The 25,560-nt window shown below is 43.4% G+C and overlaps 1 protein-coding gene across 6 annotated transcripts; it reads right to left on the reverse strand.

Annotated features, from left to right (window-relative positions):
• Positions 1-4,889: 4,889 nt before the first annotated feature.
• Positions 4,890-25,539, reverse strand: DCUN1D3 (defective in cullin neddylation 1 domain containing 3). 6 transcript variants are annotated; one of them, XM_027726324.2, is made up of 5 exons: positions 25,450-25,539; positions 14,883-14,958; positions 12,796-12,913; positions 9,547-10,075; positions 4,890-7,625 (listed from the first exon to the last, which is right to left on the reverse strand). In XM_027726324.2, exons 4-5 carry the CDS (start codon positions 9,972-9,974, stop codon positions 7,145-7,147), a joined length of 909 nt encoding a protein of 302 aa, XP_027582125.1. In that variant the 5' UTR covers positions 9,975-10,075; positions 12,796-12,913; positions 14,883-14,958; positions 25,450-25,539; the 3' UTR covers positions 4,890-7,144. The 6 variants fall into 6 exon arrangements, with proteins under 6 accessions (XP_027582125.1, XP_027582121.1, XP_039246273.1 ...); XM_027726320.2 differs by lacking the exon at positions 12,796-12,913; XM_039390339.1 differs by lacking the exons at positions 12,796-12,913; positions 25,450-25,539 and adding an exon at positions 24,841-24,859.
• Positions 25,540-25,560: the final 21 nt, after the last annotated feature.

The raw sequence follows: 25,560 nt of genomic DNA on the forward strand, positions 1-25,560 counted from the left end.
TTTTGTTTTTTTTTCTTTAAGGGATTGGTCATTTAAATATACAGAAGTACAATAATCTCACAGGTAAATGAATGGCAGCTTGGATTAGAAAAAGCACCAAAATATTTAATATACATCTGGCACAAATTTCACAAGAAGTCAGTAATGAACAAACCAATGCTTTGCTTATAAGAAAAAAAAACACCTCAGACTGCACTTAATGCTCTTCTTCCAAAAGGGACACAACAAAAACATTGCACTCAGGATTGCTATCAAGTAAAGACAACCTTCTTATCACACCCTATTTGCATTGTGCCTTAGATTGCACATTCCATAAGACGCTGTTTTCATTCTGTTCCAGACAACAACAGTGAGCAAAATTTGATACAAGAAGAGTAACTGTAAAACTAAAAACCAAATGGGATTCAGTAGATGAATTGTCCTGAAATTCTCCCACTTTTCCTCTAGATCATGGTTTAAAATTTGGCTGCATCCCCTTGAAAAAAAGGTCCTCCAGGAAACAGAATTTACTCCAACCATTTTCAAGCATTACATTTACATTTCTGACACTGTTGGCCCAGAGAGGAACCAGGGGCTGCTCTGTGACACACAACACATTCATCATTTCCCAGAGTGAGAAGATTGGGTTCTCTCTTGGTAAGTCTGAAAAGGCAAAACACACTCCTGGCATGAAGATTTGACCCTGCCCACTCTTGCTGGTTACTGAGGAGCCGAGAGATCAGGGAGCTGTGTTCACATGAGATCAGTGACAGCCACACAAAGCTGTGCTCCCGGGACTTCCTTGGTTACACTGGAGCAAACACTATCAGAATGCCTTCCTTCCACAGAGGGGGACATGAGGCTAAACTGGGGCCTCAAGAAAGAAACCCAGCTGCACCAACCAGCTCTCCCAGGCTGACCCTTCTCCAGGGAGCCCATCAAGGCCTTGCATTTGCTTCATGCCCTCAAGAGCAGCCAGTGCAAACCCCAACAGTGTCGGATCAGGACCTAATTCTGACAGTCCCATCCTGGAGCTCCTGGAACTCGAGTTACTCAACAACTAAAAGCATGAAGCCCTCCCACCACTCCTGCCAGTCCATGTCCTTTTTAAAGACTATTTCAAACTTACAGATAAGAAAGCAAGCATATATTTAAGATAACTATGTTTAACGTGACTTAAAAAATCACAACTTCAAAATATCGAGTACTATTCAGTCCTCTGATGTGGAATACACCTGGGAGTAGCACAGCCTTCAGCTCCACTGATCCTCTGTGCAAGGTTTGCCACCTCTGGTCACACGATCTCCACTCTCATGGGCCCAGAGAAGAGCAAGAGTCAGCAGCTGTAACTGCATAAAATGGCAACATTCAAGTAAACACGCTGGTTCAAGAGTAGGCAACCTTTAGTCCAAATATAATTTACAGGAGGGAAAAAAAATTCACTTTACAACACAAACATTGGAGATGGATTTTTTTTCCCCTGTGTGAGAAATGACATGTTATCCAAAAAGGGCTTATCTGAAGAGTGCAATTATGCAAAGATAGATACTTATTAAAAAAATTAAAACCAAAAATAGTATAACCTACAGAACCTGCTGGATTTTCAAAGACTGAGGATTGCAATAGTAGCAAGGAACCGCTGCAATGTCAGTGATTTAAGGCAAGCTGTCAGGACAAGAACGTCCATGCTCCTTTTACCTATTGTCTCACATGTCCCCCCATTCTCTTGAAACCCACGCCCGTCCTAATAGTGCAAGAGGTCACACCCCAAAAGCAGCCCTCACACACACTGGAAGAAGACTCTTGCAGCAACAGTTGCTACAGCATCGCATCTCCTGGGGATTTGCCATGACAGTAATTGTGTTGTAGTTTGCTTTGGGGAATGAGAGCAGGGGACACAGATGTGCTGCATGAAAAAAACACCGCCCCTCAATGCATTAATGAACACAGCTGAGCACTGAAGCCACTCTGGCACCTCCAGTGCCCTTGAGAACACTCCAGCTTTACTCAAGCATAGGGGTTTTATCCTGAGCAGGATTCTGACCTCCGAGAGGAAAAGGATGAGTGCAGCCTTTATGCTTTTGCAGCTCCCATCTTTGCTGGGTGTTACAGGTCCAGTCCAACATGAACAAAACACAGTATTTTTGATTAAAATAAAAATACACTCATGGCACTGCATCAGGTGGGTTCCTAAAGCTTTTCAAGGGCAAACGAAAAGGCTGGTGGCTCCCTCCTGGGGAGCAGCTGCTCCATCTTCAATTCCCTGTCAGTACAGGCAGCCCGAGCAGGGAAGAGGATGTGCTGACAGAGGCCCCTGAGCCCAGGCCGTGGAGCTCTGCTCGGCCGCTCTATTGCACTCCAAAAGTAGCACCCGGGAGGACCAACACACTGGTTTGCAGCTTGACCCGGCTCCCTTTCATTGCATACACATTAAACACAGTATACCAAAAACTATGGCAATTAGATAATACTTAACTTGGGTCAATTAAAAAAAATAGATTACTCACCCAGGCATAAAATCCTGGGACAAAAGGATGGTAACCTTCAACTATTCAAGTCTAAGAACAAGAGGTAGAGATACCTATGTACTTCATGGTGAAGGAGTTACAGCCTTCTTTCTGTCTTACAATCTCATGTATTTCACTTCAGTTGTCACTATCAAACCAAAGGTTCGATTTTCAATAGTCCAGAGAGAAAATGTTAACACTGGTGGGTTTGTTTGCACACAACAAAGTTTAAGCAGACACTTTGCTTGTAATACTTATTTGAAAAAATACGTTTTGCTCTATATTGAAGCACTATCCTGAAGAATTTGGAGTTTCAGGTTAAGCGTCTTCCTTTTTTAACAGGAAGAGCTAAATTCACATGCACGCACTTCGAGCAGAGTGAACCCAAGGGAAGAACTGAGTGCCTAATTTACTGAGGACCTTCTAAAAAAGGATCACATTGCAGAACACAAGGCTGCAAGACCCAGAAACTCACAATGACTATTATTTTCCAAAGAATGGGAATGATGTAACCTCAGCCAACAAATTATATCACGACTGAGGTGGCTATTAACTACATGGCATTTCTTTTAACTTTGCTGGGCTTTTTTTAGAACCAAGGCTTAGAACTGTAAGGAAGATACTTATGTTGACAGTGTCATGAAAAGACTAAGGTCACTGGGCAGTGCATAGCCACGCCTGGGAACCATGGATGACAGCCTAGTCCTGCATCCATGGGTTCTTCAGGCTCTGGTGGACATGGGAGGAGTGAATGGTCAAAGTTCCACAGGCAAAGCTGCTGCTGCCCCAGCACTGACTGACCCACCTGGCACCCACCCTGCCCGTGGGAGCAGGGGCTGCATCTGTGCCCCAACCCGAGTCACTCACAGTCAGCAGAGCAGGGGGAACTCCCCTCACGCTCTACCTGTGCTTGGCTGAGAAGCTGCCATGGTCCAGAGGCTGATCCATGAGCGGATCTGCCAGCCCAGCCTGGGGAAGCTGCTCCTGGCATTCCCAACTGCTGCAGGCTCCAGCTGTCTGCTTTTGCACCACCTGCCACACCTGCAGTTATTTTTCCTGTGGTTCTTTCATTACAGTTGCACAATACTAAAAAGCTGTAATTCTCCATGGAAAGTAGCACCAGCAGTAAGTAAACTCACAATACAGTGTTCAATTCCAATTCATTTCCTCAGTCATGTTCTCTGGGCAGGACCTTTCAAATCCTTACTTGAATCAATCAGTCATCAGTCTTTGACCTCAGAAATGCACCCATGCGAGTAAAATTTAGCACAACTGAGCCTCCAGTTGACCTGGAAGGCAAATTTTAAAGGTGTTGCAAACTATAATATGGTGCAGGTGGTCAGCCTTTTATTACCAGGGACTAAAGTGTACAGGAGTTGTATTTCTTTGCATATAAGAGAAGGCAGTAAAATGCCACAGACTGTGGATGTCAGACCAGTTTTCCAGTATATTACTATAACTATATAGTTACCTATAGTTATTTATCCCAAGTTGCAGCAGATTCGCTACATGCATAAAGTTCCCTAATGCATACTCTAATTCAAAAAAAAAAAATTAAACAGTTGCAATGGTTTCAAGGATTTCATCAGCATCACTGCTCACTTACAGTCCTGTGCCCTACACAATAAAGATTTAAATTATATAAAAATGAAGAGTGAATGTATTTGGCCTGTTCCACAGATATTCACAGTTTAACCATTAAACAAACATATTTTCAGAGGCTCCAATATTATGAAAGACTTCTCAGAAACCTGTGCAAACCCCAGTCCCCCACCCCAGCATTACAGAGCACGGGTGAGTCTCATTTAGGATCCCAAAATCACCAGGCAATCCAAGGAAGGTCTGACAGCCTTGCTCACTGTCAGCACTGTCAAAGAGCTGCACCTCCAGCTCCTGGTTTAGAGCTTAAAACTGATACAGGTCTGGTTTGCATTCTGTAAATGGTAATTAAAAGACTGAAATTAGGCTAAAAATAAATGGTACTTTGCTAGATAGATCATTTGGCTATTTTTGCAAGTATTCTGTCCAGGGGGTGGAGTTGCTCCTGCTCCTGGAAGCAGAAGAGCAGGAGCAGGGCTGTCCCCCCACACTGAACACATGGAAACTCAGCCACTGGCAATGGTATGTCCTTTCCCCAACAGGAAACCAGATTTTCCCTTCCTGTGTGTTCACCTCTGCCTTAAAAAGAAGCTGTATTACATCTGATACATTAAATGGGCTGAGCTTGACGTGCTACAGATTGATTTCTTCCCTGCTGTCCACATTCCAACCACAAGATAAACATCTTCCTAAAAAAGCTCTATCCCTCATCCTTTGGAGCTGCTGCATGTTAGCATGTAAATGAGAAGCAGCCCCTGCCCTGATCTGGTGTGCAGGCATGCACTGGCTATCAACTGAAGAGTCTTCACACTCTGGACATTTTAATTTTCCTTTAGGAAAAAAAAAAACTTAAGTGATGAACAAAGCATTTAATAGCTGAATGAATGAAGCGTCTCAAACTTAGAAATACAGTCTTCATTTGGAACTTTTCCTAACAAAGCAGCCTCTGTTGGGGAATTTATTTTAGTTTTTAAAAAGTAACAGCACCAACAAAAGTCTTGCCATAAATTCAACACCAGCACAAGTGCTTTGGCCTGCTTTGCTCACCAAACCAGAATCAGGTTTTGCTGCCAAACAGTGCTCGTGCCACAGTAGGTTGGAAAGTTAGAGTAGCAAGGACAAAGCTTTGGGCACATTTACCCATGAAACAGCAACTTCAGGGCTCTGCTCCTGCCAAGGGACAGACTCAGCTGCATCTAAAACAAACACATTTGTTTTCCACAGCTTGTCTCCCAGCAAGAGCAGCATGGACCAAACTCTCCTTTAATTAGATGAAAGAGATGCTATCTGTGGCTTGTGGGTTTGTTTTTAAACAGTTTCCATTACCCACATTTTGTTAGTGATTTATGACCTCAGAGCCAAGCTATTGCAGAGGCTGCACACCAGCAAAGCCAGTCCCAGAATTGGGGCAGATCCTGCTCCTCTCTCTGTTAACCCCTCTGGGGCACAGCACATGTGCAAAGCACGACATCCTGCATCTGGTGACAAGCTCACCAGTTAAAACCTGTTTCCCTTCAGCTTTAAAACCCTTATAATAGCACAAAAGCCATTGGATGCTATGGATGAATGTCCAGGCTTTTTTTTTTTTTTTTTGGTTTGGTTTTTTCAGATGAAGTCATTTTATGATCCTGAAATGCAGCTCTGAAAATAAAAGGTGTGTAACGGAAGTTTATCAAATTAACTAAGCCAGCATTTGGCTATAGAGAAAGCCTTGGCAATCATTCCTTTTACCAAAAGGTGTAAAAAAGTTGACATACTAAAATTGAAAAAGGTAGCATCAATAACCAAAAAAGTTTCAACCAGTGTTAATAAAACTCCCTTTAAGTCACAACAATTTCAACAGGCAAATAGTCCCAATACAGGCATTGTAAAATAATAAATTGACTCCTATCCAAATATTATCAAATCAGTCTAAAAATGACTCATCTACACTGTTGTCATTAAGAACACATTAAGAATTCACTTTGTCATCAGATGCCGATATTGTTTCTCCAGAAAGTGTGGAGTATTAACTGCAATTTAGCAATTAAACATAGGTTTTAAAAAATTGGTTCGTCAATATTAATGCAAAAGATAGTTCCTTACATAGAAGTACTGTGCTTGCCAGACAAGTAAGGTAATACTTTAGGTATAAATCAAACAAATTAAAGCAGAATTATACCACAGTTTTCCTTGAAGACTTAGGATTTGTGTGTTGCTTCTGTCAATGTTTAGCAAACGTAAGAAGCAGAACCTTTGGTTCTTTTAGTCAAGTAAAAATATTCTCATGTAACCACAAAAATACAACTTCCAGAGAAAATGGAAGTCCATCAACAAGTCCACTTTCAATAAAACTGAGGTAGTACTGCTCTTTTATTACATGAACGTGTAAAGAGATTTAGATACAAATCATCATCTACCACTCAGTTGACTGACAGGTACAGTAATTTTATAAAACAATCCCAACATTTAGTTTGAAAGTCCAAAAAAAAGGAATGATCTGGACTCATTCACTAAGAGTTAGCTCAAAATGAGAATTAGCCATATTACAAAAAGCTGTTGCTTATGTTGGTTTTTAGAGCCTTATTACCTGGGATTAATGCATTTATAGTTAACACTGCTGTTCATCTTGGTACAAAACCTTAAAATTATTATAGCCTAAAATTTCAACAATGTAAACAGCACTACACACAGTACAGACCTGCCCTGACAGATGTAGTATGAAAAACTTAATCTGGCACTGTATAACTTAGCAATGTTAATTTAACCTAACTAAAAAGATCTACATTGTGCAAGAAATATCAGACTTACTTATACTAATCTGAAGTCTTAAAAAAAAACAACCCCCAAAAACGCTTAACTTGTAGCCAGGGTCAAATATTTCAGGGCAAGAGTAAAAGGAATAACCAAAATTAAGAAAGTGCCTAAAAATGATACAGCATTTTAGAGCCCTTTCAAAGACAAGGCAGAAAAAGGTGTAAAGTAGAAAAATCTGGAGCCTCGGTAATTTCCAGAAACATCCAGAGTTTACATTTTGTGAAGGGCAACAAGTTGCTTTCGTCACTGCTGCTTGGACACCGCTAAGTCTGTTCCTCACACAGGCCCTCTGTGTCCAAAGATGTAACACATTTGGTTTCCTCTTCCTTTTTCCTTCGCTCCATTTCCCACTCCACAAAGGTATCGAAGAGACTCGGCCAGGCCTCGTCCTCGCTGTAATTGCTAAGGTCCGGTCCAATCACCTGAGTAAAATTTAGAAACATGTTCCACGTGTCCCGGGAGATTCCCTTGATTCCTGAGGGGTTCTTGATGAGGAAGTGTAACCACTGGTCCAAAATAGGGGGCTTGTTTTGGGTGAAGACTAATTTCCAAAGGGCAATGGCTATTTCCCGATGTAGCGACCTCTGTCCTTCCTCAGAGTCCAGGCCAAACTGGAAGGTGAAACGGTAGAGATCCTTGAATTTATCTTCCTGCTTGGCTTCGTTTAGGAGGCTGGGGAACCTTGCACAAATGCCATCAATGCTGTCTGCGTTTATTGCTTTGCAGCCTTCAAAAAACTCCTTCCTATGAAGCAAGAGAAGAGAAATTAGTGTGAGCTCTTCCCGCCGACCTCGCGTGCCAAGCGCTTCCCATCTCCATTCAGCTACGGCAAATCGGAACAGGATCACCTGGACCAGACAAGGTGCACACTCTGCCCAGGTGGCCAAAGATTTTGGCAATGGAACCTACTGAAAAGAGAGACAGTTCCAAGGCATTCCTTATGGCCTGGAGAACCACACACAGCCCCCAGATCCACTGGGGCACTGTGAGCATTTGGAAGATGTTGCTGTCTGGCTTTCTGACTGTGGGACACTGCCACATCCAGTGCCTTTCACATTAAAAAGTGAATTCCAATGTACCATACAGAGGAAATTCCAAATGTTTGAAATGGACACATTTACCCCAAATTGATTCAATACTGCCCATGTCTAAATGCCCATGTTCTGGGCCAGCTGTTCTCAAGGGACAGAGCACTTCACTGGTGTTTTTCCTGTGTTTTTTTGTTGCTTTTCCAGCCTGCAAAATCAGAAGGGTGCCAACAGTGATGGTCAACAAGGCAGCTGCTGGGAGTGTGGAAGGGAGCAGGGCATCACACAATCCAGGCTACAGCACAACAACACTGCTCAAAGCTCCACTGCTGGACTAACTGGCTGACTAACACTGACCAGTGTTAGCTCTGATCTCTGATGCTCATGAGCAAGTGTTATAACCAGCCAATATTAACCAGAGCCAGCAGGTGTTGCAGAATGGGTTGGAGGGAGGACAAGAGATGGAGCAGCACGCAGGAGAAGCTTTCCTTAATGGAAAAAGTCAGTCAGCACTTGTATCATGGAGCATGCCCTGAAACAATGGTAACTGCTCACCACTAGATCTGGCCCCTCCAAGAAAACCAAAACCATATTAATAACACTCATGGTGGTTGTGCAGAATCATGGACACTGCTTACAATTCCTTTACCATCTTAGCAAATACTTGTGCCTCCAGCCTCCAGTAAATCCACATCTGCATTCCAGAGCAACTCACCCATGTGACACATGCCCACAGACACAAGGACTCTGAAGATGCTGGAATAGTTATCTGTGTTCAGTGCACAACAAAGGCTTGGGTGAAGGCTCTGAACACCAAAATAATTTTGAAAGTTATAAGCTCAGTAAAAATAGGCAGCATTATTCAAACCAATCTAGATAGACCAAAAAATTAAAAAATTTCTCCTTTGCTGGCAAGTCCCTGTAGACAGTCTTTACTTGCTCTTACCTGGACATTGCTCATCAAGTTGGGGGAGGCTGCTGCAGTTTGGGTTTTGGCTGTGGGCTTTGTGGGGTAGGTTTTAGCCATTCTGTTGTTTCCTGGAGCATCACACGTGCTGTGAGCCTGCTGACTGAGCCCCTTGTCCAGAAGGGCAGACAGCATTTGAATAGCAATCGCTTGTCAGCGGGTACGAAACTGCTACTAGAGTCAAAACCCTCACATATCCTTCCCTCACTATGCTCTAACAGGATTACTCTTGGAAAAAGACATTAAGTATAACACTGATTGGGCAGGAACAATTTTGTCATTCTTTCATAGACTGGTAATGGAGTTGGTAGCAATTACTAAAGAATCTCACATTAGTTTAAAGGAAAAATTAATTTCGGTGTCCGAGATAATGCTGGGTACAGCAAACTGCTTTTGGTAAATCAAGAATAAATGAATGTCTACAGAGTCTCACTGCACTGTTCATCACTAGCACCATAATGACCAAAACTACGTCTTCTGAAACCCACTGTGAGGGGAAGGGGAGAAGAAGGCAATACAAAGCTTACCTTCTGCAGTGGTAGGAATTAATTTGATCAAAATGCAAGTGTTAGAAGAAATAAGTGAAGCTAATGAGGCTGTGTCTCCAACATAGAGCTGACAGGATATACTTTAACATATGAAAATAATTACAAGTTCTACAAGAACTAACCTTGTAAATTTGCACATGGTAGCAGCCTGGAATTTCCAAGCCAAAACTAGTACTTTAAATTCAGTGGGATCAACACAGAGGTCATTGCAAAATCGTTCCATCCCTTCTTCCAGTATGGCATCTTCCCGTTCATCCTTGTACCTCCTAAACAACTCCCCGATCCTTTGAAGCGAAGATTCTTCTGCGCTGCAAACAGAGTCTTTCTTTGTATCTCCAGAAAACGTCGGGGGCTGACTGGACTCTAAAGCAGTGTCCGTTTTCTTTGTCCCATTCACAAGGATGTCTCCTGAAGCCTTCCCACAAGCTGAGCCATGGTCATCTTTGTGGACTGCACTTCTCTTGTGGGACTTGCTGCCGGATTCCCTTTCCCCATTTTTGCTGCCCAGGGTGGAAGAAGGATTCTTGCACTTGGTGACGCACTGGCCCATGATGTTGCACACCAGCTCCTAGCGCAGTCCCCCTGCCCTTGGACACCCTCGCAGCTGCTCTTCAACACATCTCACCATGCCATTAGCAGCACTCAGCTAACCTGAAAAACAGTTTCAGAGTCACACTGCTGTCTGTCTACAAAGGATATTTTAAGTATTAAATGTGGGATAACATTTGCCAGTAAGCGACCGACTTCAGGATATTTAAGTTCTAAATACTGAAAAGGAGCAGTGTACAGAAGGCTGGCAATGCCATAAATTTCAGGCAATTTCAGACTGTTTTACCTAGAAATCAATGCAGCTCACTCAGTGGCTGCAGTATCCTAACGGGTCCTAATAAAGGAAATTCCTAAAATTCTTACCGCAACATAGGTTACAAAGAGGTTGATTCATGTACAGGCTTCATCAAGACAGACTACTCTAACCCAGAAATATTTTAAAGGAAATGGTTTTTAGAAGTATACCCACACTTTATATATAGAATGTAGAACACTGAAACAAAGCAGGGGAGAGGGGACAGGGACACTGATGGGACAACCTGGCAGAGACCTAAGCATTGAATGTAAACTGTACCTTCAGCAAATCAGCAAAAGGGGGCTTGGGGGTTTGGCTGTTGGCTTTTTTTTTTTTTTTTATGAAAGAAGGAGAGTGGAAGTTGTGTGTTTGTTTTTAAACAGAGTTCGGAATTAGGTTTTTTTAAAATACTTAAAACGTACACAGCGCGTGTTTGCAGAAAGGAGGCAACACTCACTTTTCATCCAGGAGGGTGTTCAGGAATTGTTAATTGTTTCAAGTGGGCTCCTCCCTTCAGGTAATGAGACAGACAGGGGAGGGGGCCTTCTTAATGAATCTTCTTCAGACAGACACATGCAGATAAGAAGTAGTAATTCCAGTTCAGGCTTTTTTCTTTTTTTTTTTAAATAAAAATTAAAATACCAAAATGATTTCATCATACTCTGTTTTTATAAATCACAAAGCCTTGCATATTTGGAAAAGATATTTTACCCACAGAAAAGGGTTCTCAAATTTTCCCTATTAAAGCCAAACTAACACTCTGACGCTGCCCTATCAGCAGGCAGCCACACTGTGGACAGTCCCTTTCTCAGAAACATCAACTCCAAGAAAGCAATTGCTTATCATATTCCTCCTTTACCCACTCATTTGCATTTCATCTCTGCTGTCAGCTAGGCAAAAGCCTCAAACACAAAAATTTGGTTTGCCTTGTCTTTGTGTACTGCTTCCAGCTTAGAATTAGTACAAGAAAGAAGAGAGATAAAAATTAATAAATAAATAAATAAATAAAAGAAATAAAATAGATGTCATATCAGTTTTTCCGTATTCATTCTTTCTTCACTAGAGCTCTTATGAGGCTGAGCCCATTTTAAGCTGTAAACCAACTGCAGCAACAAGTACAGATGAATTCTCAGCTTTCAGACATAAATCTCCTTTCAGCCATTTGTCCCTGTTTTGAGAAAACAGCACACATGCAGTTTCAGGAACAAAAACTTTTGCCATTGCAACTACAACAGGCCTGTATGTTGGTTACAACAGCCAAGATGCTGTTTCAACTACCTGTCTTCCCTTTCCTTCCCCAATCCCTTTTCTTAAGCACATAACCCATACACATAACAAACAAATACTTATTTTTAAGCAGCCAAAGGAACAAACATCTAATACATCCTGTCATCACCCTGCTCTGAAGATGAACTTTGTAGCATCATTTTTATAGGCAAGTAAAGTTCAATTTAATGTATTAAAAAAATTCTTAGTAATTTGTATCTTTAAAGGACTCTTGAAAATATGCATGTCCACATAAACAACCCAAAAGACAATTTCACTGGCCCTCAGTACTTCATAGCTCTGTGAACTGCAGAGCACAGCCTGGCACTGATTCCTGTGTTGCCATGTGCCTGAGCAACATCATCTTCTCCAGCCTCCACCAGTCATTACTTCATTACACCAAAATAAACAGGATATTAGTAGGCAGAGTAAGAACTGCTTAGTGATTAACTCCCAGATACCAGCTTTTTCCCTTATCTTTAAATTCAGCAGAACTCAAACGCTCAATCTACACTAATTCTTGTTCTTCAATCAGTTTCTCAGGGACAGGTAGCAAGCACTACATTGGACGAGTTTTTCTTTAGAGAGAAACATGCAGGTAAAAGAGCAGAATAAAAAAATCTGGAGGAAAGACCAGTGTTAGAGTTTAAAGTAGAGTTTAAGCAGTACAAAAAATTTTCTGCTCAAACACATAACAGCAGGTTTTAGCTATTGGTGATTTGGAACAGCTTTTCCCTATGGGCAGGTTAAAGAATAGCTGCCTATTAGTGAGCAGTACTTTCCTTTAAAGTAGCTGGTAGTACTCAAATCACACACAGCATAATTGACAGAGATTAATCCAATTCACTTTAGGATCCCAAATTAAAGCTCAAAAAAAAAAAAAAAGGCAGTTTGTGAGACTGACATACTGTGTCTGTAACTTTTCCTAATACAAGTCATTCATGCTGCCATTCCTAAGCAACAGCTTGTATTAAAGATGATAACAATCTAATATTCAGGTGTGCAAAGTGACATCACCTGCCTGATGAAAGAGATGGGGTTTAAAGTCATTTGTTGTCACAAAAAAAGCACTACAATATGGAGAGAGAAGGTCAGCCAGCATTATTAGACACCTGTATGTGAGAAAGTGTCCCAATCCAACAGCTGTTCCCAAAAACCCCTGGCAAGCACAGCAGCATTTACCAACAGAGTGCAAAGTAACCACGTCCCCTGCATCGTACCCCTCTAACAAACACAATTTCTGTACTCTTACTTGCCTTACCAGGAGCCCAGCGCTGCACCTGAACAGTTCCTGCCTGGGCACTGCCAGCACTGCTCTTCCCTGCAGTAAGTTCTTCCTTCCTCCTCCCTGCCGAGATTTTCAGAGCACAATCCTACTCCTTATGAACAAACATGAGAAGATATTGATGTACAGTTGCTGCAATTCCTCACTTTTGTACTACACGAAACTTGATGCCATGTGCCAGATACTTAGAAGCATTCTACCCCAAAAATAGCAAAACCAGCTTGGGAAGAAAAAAAAAAAAAAAAAGCCAGACTGCATCCGCTGGCAGCTTGTGCATGTATCTGGTTTTGTAAGAGAAAAGTCTTTTGGCACTCCATCAGTTACCCTTCTGTAAATCGCCTTCACTGAGCTGGATCCACTTCACTTAGGAGTCACCTCCGCTTCCTACATGACTCAGGTTTCAAGGCATGAAAGGAACATGTTTCTGTCTCGGAAGGAGATAGAAACAAGTGGGAGAAGTCAGCCCTTTTGTTAAGGAAGGCTGGAGAGAGGATCTAGTTGCAGCATCAAGGGCTGCACTGAAGCCAGTGTTCAAGGAGTGAGAGAGGGCACTCTCAGGAAGGTGAGCAAAGCAGTCATTTTCCTGCACAGCAATGCCAGTGTCACACCTTGGTCATGCCAAGCACAGCCACAGGAGTGCAAGGACCTGCAGAGATATTTCTCCCAGCTGGATCAGGAACTACAAGTATAAACTCCTCCCGTGCCCAAAGGTTACACTGGATTGGTGGCAAAGCACCAATTCCAAAAGGATCAATTCCCATGAGCAACATTACTGTAAGAGGCTTGTACAACATAAAAGCAAGACATAAAAGGCAGCACTGACCACTGCTTTGGCCATTCTGCGAGAAAAGGTCAAAATTCAGGGCTAAGGTTGGAATGTGCCCAGTGCTACAGGATGCAGAAGTCCCAAAGAAGTTTATTACTCAGACAAGGATTGAGCAATGACCTCCAGCACATATGAATCACCAAGAAGCCCATGAGGCCATCTTCCACATAACAGGAACTGCAAAGCAGAGACTGACAGTGACGTTCTCTGCACCTTTCTAGAAAGGAGGCAGCAATGGGGAACACAGGAGGACCAGTGCTGGTGAATACAGCCAGTGAAAGGCAAGTGACTCTCTAAGAAAAAAGGATGAGCAGAACCATATGGCCTCATTATACAATGAAAAACCTAGAGGAGATTGCAAAGGCCTTGGCTAATGCTTGGTGGGGCTTTTTGTTTTGGTGGGGTTTTTGTGGGGGATTTTTTTCTAAGTGCTGTAAGGAATTCAGTTTTTCTCCATTTTCAAGGGACCAGATCCCACATAACCCAAGATTTGAAGGGAGCAAAACAAAGTGACTCAGTAATAATTCTCTGTCATACAGGCACACCATGGCACAACTGAAAATGGCAGCACTGAAGTGGGGGAGAGCTGGCAGGAGGGGAGAAGATGCAAAGGAGATACTTAAGCAACCCTGTATTTTTCTTTGATGACTGGTGTTATTGTAGTAATAGAAATTATTGGATATGTCCAGAGAATAACAAGCAAAACAAGCATTATGCTGTTTAGTAAAGTGTTGCATCAGAAAGTATTTACAATGAGTTTCCAAACAGAGAAAGTATCAAGAGAGTAGAAGAAAAAAACCTTCCATACATTCAAGAACACCTCCAAGACAAATTTTAGGAAATCTCATAACAAAAGGGGACACAGCTCAGCCAACCATTAAATCCCTTTCCAAGTAGCAGTTCACTAGCTAAGGCAAAGACAACACTGCTAGAGCTTAACTAAGCCTCATTCCACCTCAGCTTTTCACAAACACTCGAGCATAGTCTGTAAGAATTTCACAGAATTCCACTATGCATTGTCTACCTTTTAGTGGACAGGGATACGTGACTTCTAAAACAGCTGAGAGTAGGGAACAGTATCATGGGTGCCCTGTCTTCTTCCAGCTCTGAACAGACACACAGAGCTTTCCACTGGGGAGGCAGGAGGGGATCATTGCCACTGCTGAACCCGAAGTAGTCCTTGCTCCAACAACTGATACTGGGCAGGTGATCTTGCAAGCAAACATCTAATACTTACGTAGTTTCAGCTACACAGGGAATCATTCCATTAGCTTCACAGCTTCCTTCAGTCTCCCTGGGTTCCACATGTAATGCTGAAAGACAAAAGACCACACAAATCTTCACATTTAGAAGAGGCCACGAAAACCCTGAAATGCACCAAACCACTGAGAACCAATTATGCATTTAATAAAACCCTTCAGAGCCAAACTCCATTTGTTCAAAGTCATCTTATAAAAAACTACTTCATTTTTAACTTATAAAGTAGCATTAACACCATTCACTCTGTATTGTCATATCAAGAATAAAACAGGTACTGAAAACTACAGACAAGTTCAAATGTTTGTTAGGAGTAAACATGCACTTCCGGATACTTTTATGGCTTTCAGCATGGGAGAGTTAATTCCTCATTTCATGCACTCAAAGCAAAACAGAGGACACGCTATCATTGTCACTGCATGTTAGCTAAGCGGCTGTTTAATCTGTGAATGCCAGACAGCTGCTACCTAGCAAAGCATGATTTGGGTCTGGAGGGTAATTCTCTTTTTTTCATTCTCTAGCACATTCTTTTCCATGTTTGTTTTCCCATGTTCAGTTGAGCTGGCTCAACTTCACTTCTCTTAAATTCCCAGCTCTGCTATACAACTAGGAACCTCTGAAGAGATGACAGACAAAGGTATGTCTGGTTTGTGTAGCAAGAGCTACAACTGTAGCCCCTAGTCAACACCTCTGTATCTGATCTAGAAGAAAAACAACAAACAAGAAATCTCTGGCAACACTCCCCTGCTCTACCACACGAACAGAAACACTAAAACGTCTTGTTTTTACAGCTCTTGGTACATCTAGGGAGCAGACAAGTGATCAAAAGCTGCCTTGCTGCATGCTTACCTTTTGCATAAGATCTACTCCTTAGGAAACAAGTAGAAACATTAGCTTGTTCAGTGCTTTCTTCAGTAGAAAGCAGGGAATGAGTGTAGAAAGACAACCATGAAACAAGGTCTTATCATACATGTCAATCTCCACAAAAGTTGAGTTTTCCCAAAACCCGAGTCCTGTATTTGGACTAGGACAAATTTGACTGACAAATAAAACCTAGTTCAGATCAAAGTTTTTTAAAAAGCTTTAAGAGCCCAGAGAAATAGGCATTCAAATAGTTTCAAAACACCTAGAAATTCTGAAGTGGTACTTTTGCACATATACACACACAGAGCAAAAACGTATCTCCACTGAACCATTTATCCATTGAGGTGGATAGACCAAAAAGCTCCTTCATGCTGGGTTTATATTCTTAGCTCTCAAACCTCATCTTCCACACAAACAATCTCTCTTCCAAGGCCTCACAGCTCTTTTAGCAGACAGTCCTGTGGGTGCACAGCCATCAGCCAGCTTTAATGTGCAGAGAAGAGGAGCGCCTGCCTCTCTCATGGTGGAAGTACTAGCTTGGATTTCTTCCTATTTGACTATAGCATCCCATGAATTTCAAGAATGTAAGAAAACCCAACACCTGGCACTCTATGTTAATTTCTTTTGGCCCCCTGCATCTAAATAATTCCTTTTATAAATCATCAGGGAGGAAAGAAGAGAGGAGGGACACAGGGCACTTCGAAGCCTCATTCCCCCAGGAAATTGTTTAAACAGAGGAGAAGCAACATCTTACAGTTCACATTTTGAAGATCACTGTCATGGCAACTTTATGCAACAAACTACTTTTCAAATATACTTGTATTTCTTTGGAAGAAATCTTTGATCCACCAAATCTACATTTCCAGTTGACTACTACACACACTGGAAGCAAGCACTTATTTCAAGTTCAAAAGAAGCTGAATCTGATGGAGTTCAGCCCTACCAGCAAAAGCCAAACCTTTTCAGGTTGTTTGAAGTAGTTTCCACATTGGCTGACCTACACACACACACACACAGTCTGGAGCCAGAAATTTTAACATCTGTTAGAACTGCCAGCTACAATTCTTTCCCTTTCTTTATATTTCTATTCTTCCAAGTTGCCCATTTAACCTTTTTGAAAATTTTTACTGTAGCAGCATATGTAAACTTTGGTGACAACACACTTATGGGATGTGGAATAAAACGTTAGTATGAGTTAGCATTTAAAAAATCAAGCTCTTCAAGTCTGTATTTAAAGGCTATCATAGCACAGCAATGCGTTTGTGGCTGACTGACTTCATCCTAAATCACACTGTGACTGCAGTCAGGGGGGAAGAAGCATCAACACTTTGGTGGCACAGGTTTTCATTCAGTCCTTGGGTCAGGGCTGCAAGGTGGAGCCGATTGCTGTGATCACCCACATCCCCCCCACACCAGGAGCCACCAGGAGCGTGTGGAGCCACAGCAACTCAGACAACAGCCTGCACTGCTCATTAGCAAGCCCTCAGCAATCCACAGAGAAATAGATAAGTAGATAGTGTGCACCCTCAGGATTATGGAGGCCTTAGTTTTGCTCACCTGCCTCCTGCACCTGTGTGTGACTCCCCCGGTGACTCTGGCTCTCCCAGCGCTGGGGCACAGAGATCCCTGCAGGGCCCTGCAGCCACAGCTGCCATCGCCCTCCTCACCCGGCCTCGGCAGCCCTGCCAGGGCTAAGAGAGTTCTCACCAAAGGCAACTCCGTGGGGAATCAGTGATAGCCTTTCCCTCTTCAGCAGGCAGAAATGGAGAGGATCAGCTCTGCTGGAACCTTCCCCAGTGCAGCTCAGAGTTCTACACCCCAGCACCAAAGCACCTGGTGCACAAGTGTTACAGCACAAACCAAGCTTTGCCCAGCAAAGCCAGCATGGTATGGAAACTGCTTATTTCAAGTCTTAACCTGCAATGAAACTTTCCCAGCAGAAGCACTCTGAGTGCAGCACAATGGCATATTAAGGGCTTTCAGGAGCCCAGAAGGCACCTCACCACATCCCCAGCACCAGACTGTCACATTAATCTGCCCTGCACCTCTGCTGCACAAATACACTTATGCAAAGTTACTTAAGAGGAAGTCTAAAAGCAGGAATGTCCTGCTGCAATTAGTTAAAATGAATTATTAGCTTGTGAGGCTTCCTGCAGTTTAAGCACCTTTCAGTGAACTCCAGAGAGGTTATGATTTTGGGGGCGGACAGATGGGAACTCTGTCGATGTGTTCCAAAGCGGGGTAACAAACTATTTCTGATTAACCTTGGTTTGAGCTTTGGAAACAAACCAGCTTCAGAAACGTGATCAAACTGGGTAAAATTTGTCTCTACAGAACATGCCTATACAGCTAGTTATACAAACACATGAAAAGGGACCATGCAGAGTTGGCAGAAAGCTACATGGCAGTCTATGGGAAAGCCAAGCCAGGAATGCACATATTGGAAGCCTGAATACCTCCTCAAGTGAGAAGTGGACTTCTCTGAGAAAGGCCATACTGGAAAGGCTTAACTAGTTTGGAAGGGAAGAGAGGACCAGGTACAAAAATCCCAAAAAGTTTCAGAAACAACGCTTACAGTCCATAATGCTGGGCCAGGTCTCAGAGCCAAGAACCAGAGTTACCCCAGATCTCTTCCTAGATTTGCTCCCACAGTCACCAGGATGCAGGCAAAAGCCTCTTAACAAACAACTGACCCACAACATGGTGTGCTGTCACTTCAAGTCACGAACTGGGACATCAAGGGAGATTTTTCCATTCAAGATGGGGCAGAAGAAACCTGCTTTCTGCACTCTTGAAGAGTACCTGACTAACACACAGAGTGTGACATCACATTTCATGTTCAAAGTCCAACAAGTAGTCTTAAGAAAAAAATGGAACAGATGTTTCGGAACTGTAGTTCACTGTGTGCAGCTAATTATACAAGGAAAAATTAATAATAATAATATGAAAAATTATAGGGAGAGAGAGCCTGAAGGCATCCTACTACGTTTTCTTTTGTAAGACACATTCCTTACGTAGCTTTTTCAGCAGAGACACATGCATCATCCTTGAATCCCTCCCTTTCTTTTACATTCCCTAACCACACAATACCTTACTAACTGATTACTTCTCATTGTTTTTCCACTTGGTCCCATTAAAAAGTTTTAAATCCTTTCCTATTATGCACTTCATCTTACTTTATTAGGTGAGTGGGATGATTTGTTAGGATTATTGTATTTTCAAAGAACAAATCCAAGTCCAGTTAGCTAAACAAAATATAATTTTAGAAGGGTGCCTTCAGGTGTCTCTGTAATATAAATAAATTAATGAACTAATTCATGCAGTAGCAGCACTTGTTTTGAGAAGTCTATTTAGACTATGAGCAAGACAAGGGGCTGAGGGGAAATCAAGACAGCCAAACGACACAGCTGCTTAAGATCATGCCATCAGTTTTCAGTAAAGCTGAAACCAGAACCCAAATCAGATTCCATCCAATTCCCTACCTCATACACTCTTAGACATGAACAAACTCGTTTATTTCACTGCACAAAACTCAACCACCTTCAAAAAACAAAGGTTTGGTCACCGAGCAATTCACCTCCATCCATTTAAAAACTACTGGTCTTCTCCCTCTCCCTCAAGATCCTTCTCAAAGGCCATACAACTCTCAAGGTCCAGCACATACAAAAAAGCAAATCATCTTCTAATGAGTGTTTGGGGTTTTTTTTCCCTTTCATGTGCAGAGGCTTGTAAAAGAATAATCCTTCAGTATTTTTCCAGGGTACGCTGTAACTTTTGCACAGTGTGACAGACCTTTAGCACTTCGGTTTGTATTATGAATAATTAAAGCAGCACATGCCAGGGGCAGAGCTACTCTGTGCTCTGACACAACCAGTTCACATCTCTACAGCAAAACTGCAGATTATGGGACCAGAAGAAACCACAGCCCACAGATATTTGACAGAGATGTGTCTCACTGCAAGCATCTGAAAGCAGCTGTGCTGCAAATATTTATCTTACTCTGGTTCAGTCCATTCCACAAATTAATCTACGGAAAACTGCAACTATTTGCAGCCAAACCAGAATAACTTTGAAAAACCACCTTGGTCTACAACCTACTCTGCAATGGAAAAAAAAACATTTACTTTTAAACTGAGCTAAGTGTGCACAGATTTTCTTTTACACTGAAATCAGCTATCAGACTTCACCTTGAAGTGTCTGAGGCGCCTTCATCCACTATGTTCAGCTGAATATAATTCAGGTAGATATCAATTGACTCCTGTAATAATAAGATATGCTTTGAACTAATTGTAGTAAGAGAATAACTTTATAGTTCTCATACTGCTCTCAGCAATAAATACAGCAGTCACAGAAAAAAAAAGGAAGCCTTTCCAGCAGCTCTGGGTAACAGTGTCCCTTCTCCAGCACAAAGCAGATGTGAGGACCGTGACCCAAACAGCCTTCAGGCAGTAAAGGGACAAGTCTAAAGACAATAGCCAGACCACCTCATAAGATCCATGCTGGCAGCAGATGTTCCTAAGGAGTTTACAGAAGGCCCGCTGGCCATCTCAGTAAGTGTAACAGAGTTTACAGGCTGCCAGCCAAAAGAATCACTCACTGCATGCAGTTGTGTAGGAACTTCAGTACCAGCTGACCACGTAAATACTGGAATCATATCTAAGTTATGTACAACAAATTGTTCTAAGTGAAAGCACTGACATATGAAAGTGCTTCAAGAGCATACACTTGGATTTTTAAACTGACCACAGTTTCTAAAGCAGAAAATACACACAGCCACCTGCAGAAGCCCTAGTTCTCTCTCCTGATTTGTGTCCCAACTTCTCTATTGCAGAGAACAACCCTTCCCACTGTACAAAGGATCCTGCAGTACTTCCATGCCTCAAAAGAGCTCCTTTGAGAACCTGAATTTGGTCACCAGTTGTAACAAAGACTCTCCACTCTCCTCAAGTAATCTGATGGCAGCTTCAACCAACACGCACCTTTTTTTCATAGATTTTCACATCTCTTTGGTTTCACTTGATGTCCTGTGCCTCACAAGAGACAAGGCGTGTAGGTCTCTATCCTGTGCTTCATGAGACATAATCACTAACTCCAAGCACAGGTAACTGCTGGAAGCTGGTACACATCAGACCTTTGGCACTTCCAGGCCGCCCATTTATGTGTTGATCCAGAATTCCCAAGGCTTTCTGCACAGACTCATTGGCTATGAAAATATTGAACAGTCAGCATATGACCAAAACCAAGAGCCAGGATATTTATGTTTGTGAGACTCTCATTAAGCTACACGTGCCTCCCATAATCATAGGCATTAAGATGTTTTTCTCCCTCCCTTTCAGTTTTGAAACAAAAAGATGAGACTGACTGCATTAGAAGTTTCAAAGCTGCAGGAGGAAAAGTATTACACTAAAAAAAAAAACAGAGTAAGAACTAAAAACTGTCACTTTCTGCTACTACATGGATGCAAAAATAAGACTGGTGTATTTCAGGAGCACTGAATCCTTTTGGTTCAAAAAAACCCACTTCTATTCACTAAACAGAAAAGTGAGACAACAAACAACTATGACTGCCATACTGTCTCTGGCAGTCTGACTTTCTGGGAATAACAAACTGTGACAGGAGGTCAGTAACAGCATTCTCACATTTTGCAAAGTAAGTTTTGTCTTTCACAAAACAGATGCTGTAGACAGAACAGCATTTATAACTATTCTTTCTGAGATACCAGAAGATTATTCTAGCTCATTCCCTTTACTGGAATCCTGTCTCTCCACCCATGCTTTTGCTGGTTTCTCTACGGTATTCCTACTTCTGTGAAAGAGTTCTTTAATACTTGCAGCTAAGTAGTCCCCTAGCCATCATTCTTCTAGCAGCAAAATGCTGCATTTAAATAACCTTTACCTAAAATCCAGGTTTTCTGCTTCCTTTAAGATGCAGATCATTGGACTGGAAAGTGCCCCACAAGACATGTGGATAAAACAGAGACCCAAATGGGCTAGTTCTCAGATTATCAGAGCAAGAGGCTCTGATTCCCTTTCTCTTCCCCTACTTGCTCTGTTATGGTCAGCACTGAGATCAGAATGTAAAGACATCACCACACTGTCACACCAAAGCCACACGTGACACGGAAAGCCTCCTTATGGCACCACAAAGAACACTGGCACTTGTGTGGAAATCAGAGCTCTCCCTGGGTTTGCCAACCCCCCCTTCCCCCAGGGCTCTCTGACTTGCTCACCAACAGCCAGGAGGTTCCACAACCTTTCCCATGGAGGGGGGAAGCCAAGGTGCGAGTGAGCGATGGGAGCACGTCTGCAAGTCCTGGCTTTTCTGATCACTCCCCGGGAAGGTTTCAACCCAGATCTGTAATTATCTGACTCAAGCTAGAGTCAAAAGAAAGGGGGGGGAGGAGAAAAGATAGATCACTGACTGTTTCAAAAGACACACTGGAGACAACTTACTGTACAGAGGACACTGAGAAAACCAGCACAGACGGTTTACTGGGGTCATATGTTTACAGGGGGTAAATTGCAGGTGGCTCTTTACCAGAAGGCAACATTTGCCTTGAACATTTGCCACGAAATTACAATTGTTTCAAGTCGAGTTACTATGTCATTACTGCTGAATAACTTAGAGTCAAGTATACAATTAATCCATGTCACCAATGTAGATAGTCTGCAAAACATTGCAGCCATTAATCTAGTGTTTTTAAAAAGGAGGAAGGGGGAAGAGACAAAAGAAATTATTAGACTTCCAGTAACCAGAAGACAAAGCCTATTAGTCAGAGGCAAACAGAAGAAAGGAAGCCAGCGAGATAAGATGCAGACCCCTAGGGAGAAGCAGCCAGAGAGAAGGAGCCCAGCCAGGGAATTCTGATGAAGCTGTTAAGGGGGTTCCCTCTAATCTTCCTGCCACTACCAAGTCCCTCAAGTGTTTACAGATTGTTCTTTAAGTCTTCCAAGAATTCTGGCTACAATTTTCAGCTCCTTCTGTATTATTAATTACAAGGATGAAAGAAAGGACTGTTTTTCTAACAGCCCATGCCTTTATTTTTATAGTCTCTTCTTACTCAGAGTTTTCCTGTTACATTCACTCGCACAGACCCATGTGCCTAATGAAACAATAACATTGTTTCTGCAATTTGCAAGTTCTTCCAAACTGCCAAAATCCCACCACGATGGATTTTACAGTGCTCCAAAGCTCTAAATTAAACTTAGCAACAATTCCCCAGCACCAATAAAGAGAACCAAGTCCTTCAGTTTTCAGCAGTGCTGGGGCACTCCTGCCAACCCACAGCTCTGCATCTCTTTACATCCAAACCACCTGTACATCCCTTTCTGCCACGAGGAAGTGCAAGTGTAGAAGAGTCCTGTCTGTCCTTCTTCCATCTTCTTTCCATCTACATCTGCCCCTATACACAGACACACAACACACAGGATTTCTTTCTCTTCCTTAAGCTGAACCCAGGCAAGCAGCAGAATCAAGGCTCTTCCTCATCCACTCACAAATTTGTCAGAACAAGTCCCTTTGTCTTAGAAGTCTGTCAAACTGTCTGGCAGCCTTTCTTGCTCAATATATACTTCTTTAATTAGTTTCAATGACAGTCTTCCAAAAGAGCTGTTCTTAGTTTCCTCTCAAAGCCACTCCTTCCTGTGATCACCTTTTTTCCATACAATTCATGCTAAATGGAAGCACGATGTAATTATGAATGAATTTCCAAGATCAGCAAATTATGAGAACTCCTGACACAAATCAGTTGGAATTTGCTATAAACAAAACAACATCCAGCTTCAAAATAAAGCAAGAAACTGTACAGAGAAGGCACCTAACTCAGCCTTAAAGATCCAGAGCTGATTACAGCTCATATTGCAGGCTGTCAGTGTCAAGATGAAAGCAATTTCAAAAGCATCACTTTGAGCAGCCAAGTATTACCAAAGCTTTAAGTTCCCCCATTGATAGCTTTGTGACATTTTTTAAGGATTATAGTAACTCATGCCTGCACACAACTTGCTATTAGGAAATAATCAGAATTTTAGAAATCATTACAAGAGCTGGTATTTGCAGTAAGTTCGTAAAGCCAGTTGTACTTTGCAAATCTGAACTAATTCAACACAGATCACAAGCTCTCCTTTTTCTGCTGATGTCAGAAAACCTTTGCTTTAGACTGTGAGTTGCCTTTCACATGAAGGGCTACGAATGTTTTCCACAGACCACCACGACACACCTGTGTGGGGAAGACACTAGGGACAGACTACAGAACTGACAAGAACACGAGGTCAGATCTCTTTACTTTCACATGCAACCTTAACTAAGGGACTATGTTTCTTTTTCTGAGGATTAGCTTTCACCAGGGAAACAAGCAGCAGTATTGAGGTGCTCAAAAAACACCAGCACTCAGACACTCTCTCTTCCCCTTGCTACAGCCCAAATAAAATACTTATACTGTAGTTACACATTAACTGTTTAACAAAGAGATTCTTAGATAATAAGAATTTGCTTAGATGATCAGTCTTTTTATCAACTGATCTGCCAAAAGAAGACTACCATGCCAGTGAGGCCTGTAATTTTCAGGAAGGTAGGGCAGTTCTGTGCTTTTTGTTTGTACAGTTATACCCCCTTTTTTTTCAGAGAACTTATTAGTCCTTTAAATTATGTGGCAGACATCATTCAAAAAAAGTTACCAGCTGTGGATCAATGCTGTATCCTGACACTTGGCATCAGCCTGTCCAGTTATCAATGTAACATTTTGAAGGGCAGCATATCAGCAGTGTTAACTATTTAAAAGCTAATCAATGATTCTTTCCAGCAACCACAGCACCGATAGGAAAGGCACATTCTTTCAACCAATATTTGCTTGAAACACTGATTATGCAAGTTATAATTTAAGTTGTTACCAGCAGCTTATTAGTCTCACCACAGCCTCGGAGAGAGAGTGATGAGCGCAGGCTGCAGGGTAAACACGCTCGGGGGAGGGAGAGAGCTCAGGCAGGAGGAAAAGTGGCTATGCAAAGGGGGGGCATGCTCAGATTGCCAGAACCACCTCGGAAATAAATCGCTTTGCAGTTTATTTCTCTGCCTTTCACCTGAAAACACCACGAACGTTAACGTTCCGGCGCGACACGTGCGAGGGCCGGGTACGGAGCGCACCCGAACAAAGCAGCCGCTGCCCGGCCCGGGGGCTGCGGGGCCCCCGCATCGCCGGCGTGCGAGCGGCGTTCGGGACCCCGCGGGCGACGCACACGGGAACACAACAACCCAGGGCACCCACCCGCCGGGGCGAGGCGGCACCGCCGCCGGGGCAGGGGGTGAGCGCGGGGCGGGCCCGGCGGCACCGAGCGCTCCCGGACCCCGCCGGCATCTCCCGGGGCAGCGCCCGCCGGGACCGCCCCGCCCGCGGCCCCGGGGCGGCCCCGCTCCAGCCGGGCACGGCGCTCCCGCGGGGCTGCAGCGCCGGGCTGCGGCTCGGGGGGGGCCCCGCCGTGAGGGGGCGGCGGCGACGCGGGCCCCCCCCCGAACCCAACCGGCCGTCCGCGGGGCTGAGGGGCAGCGCGGCGGCCCCGGCCGAGCGCCGCCGCCCGCGCCGCGCCGAGTCCCGCCGCGCCGAGTCCCGCCCCGCCGCCGCCCCGCGCTGCCGGCGGTGCAGGCAGAGCCGCGGGTAGAACCGCGGTCGGTCCCGCACACTCCTCGCTCACCTCGGCGGCTCCGGCCGGCTCTGCCTCCGCCGCATCACTTCCGGGCGAGCGCTCAGCTGGCGGACGCGCCGTGACGTCACGACACGTGACGCCGGGGCGGCGTGCGCGGCG

Source organism: Pipra filicauda, unplaced genomic scaffold (genome assembly GCF_003945595.2).
Source record: "Pipra filicauda isolate LSUMZ 115617 unplaced genomic scaffold, ASM394559v2 scaffold127_size2900866_pilon, whole genome shotgun sequence".
Classification (NCBI taxonomy): domain Eukaryota; kingdom Metazoa; phylum Chordata; class Aves; order Passeriformes; family Pipridae; genus Pipra; species Pipra filicauda.

Bases quoted from the DNA above. Each gene is read 5' to 3' on its own strand.
- DCUN1D3 (XM_027726320.2), bottom strand. From the start codon at position 9,974: ATGGGCCAGTGCGTCACCAAGTGCAAGAATCCTTCTTCCACCCTGGGC. The intron at 7,626-9,546 runs GTTAGTTCTTGT...CTTGCTTCATAG, and splicing joins ACCATGTGCAAATTTACAAG to GAAGGAGTTTTTTGAAGGCT.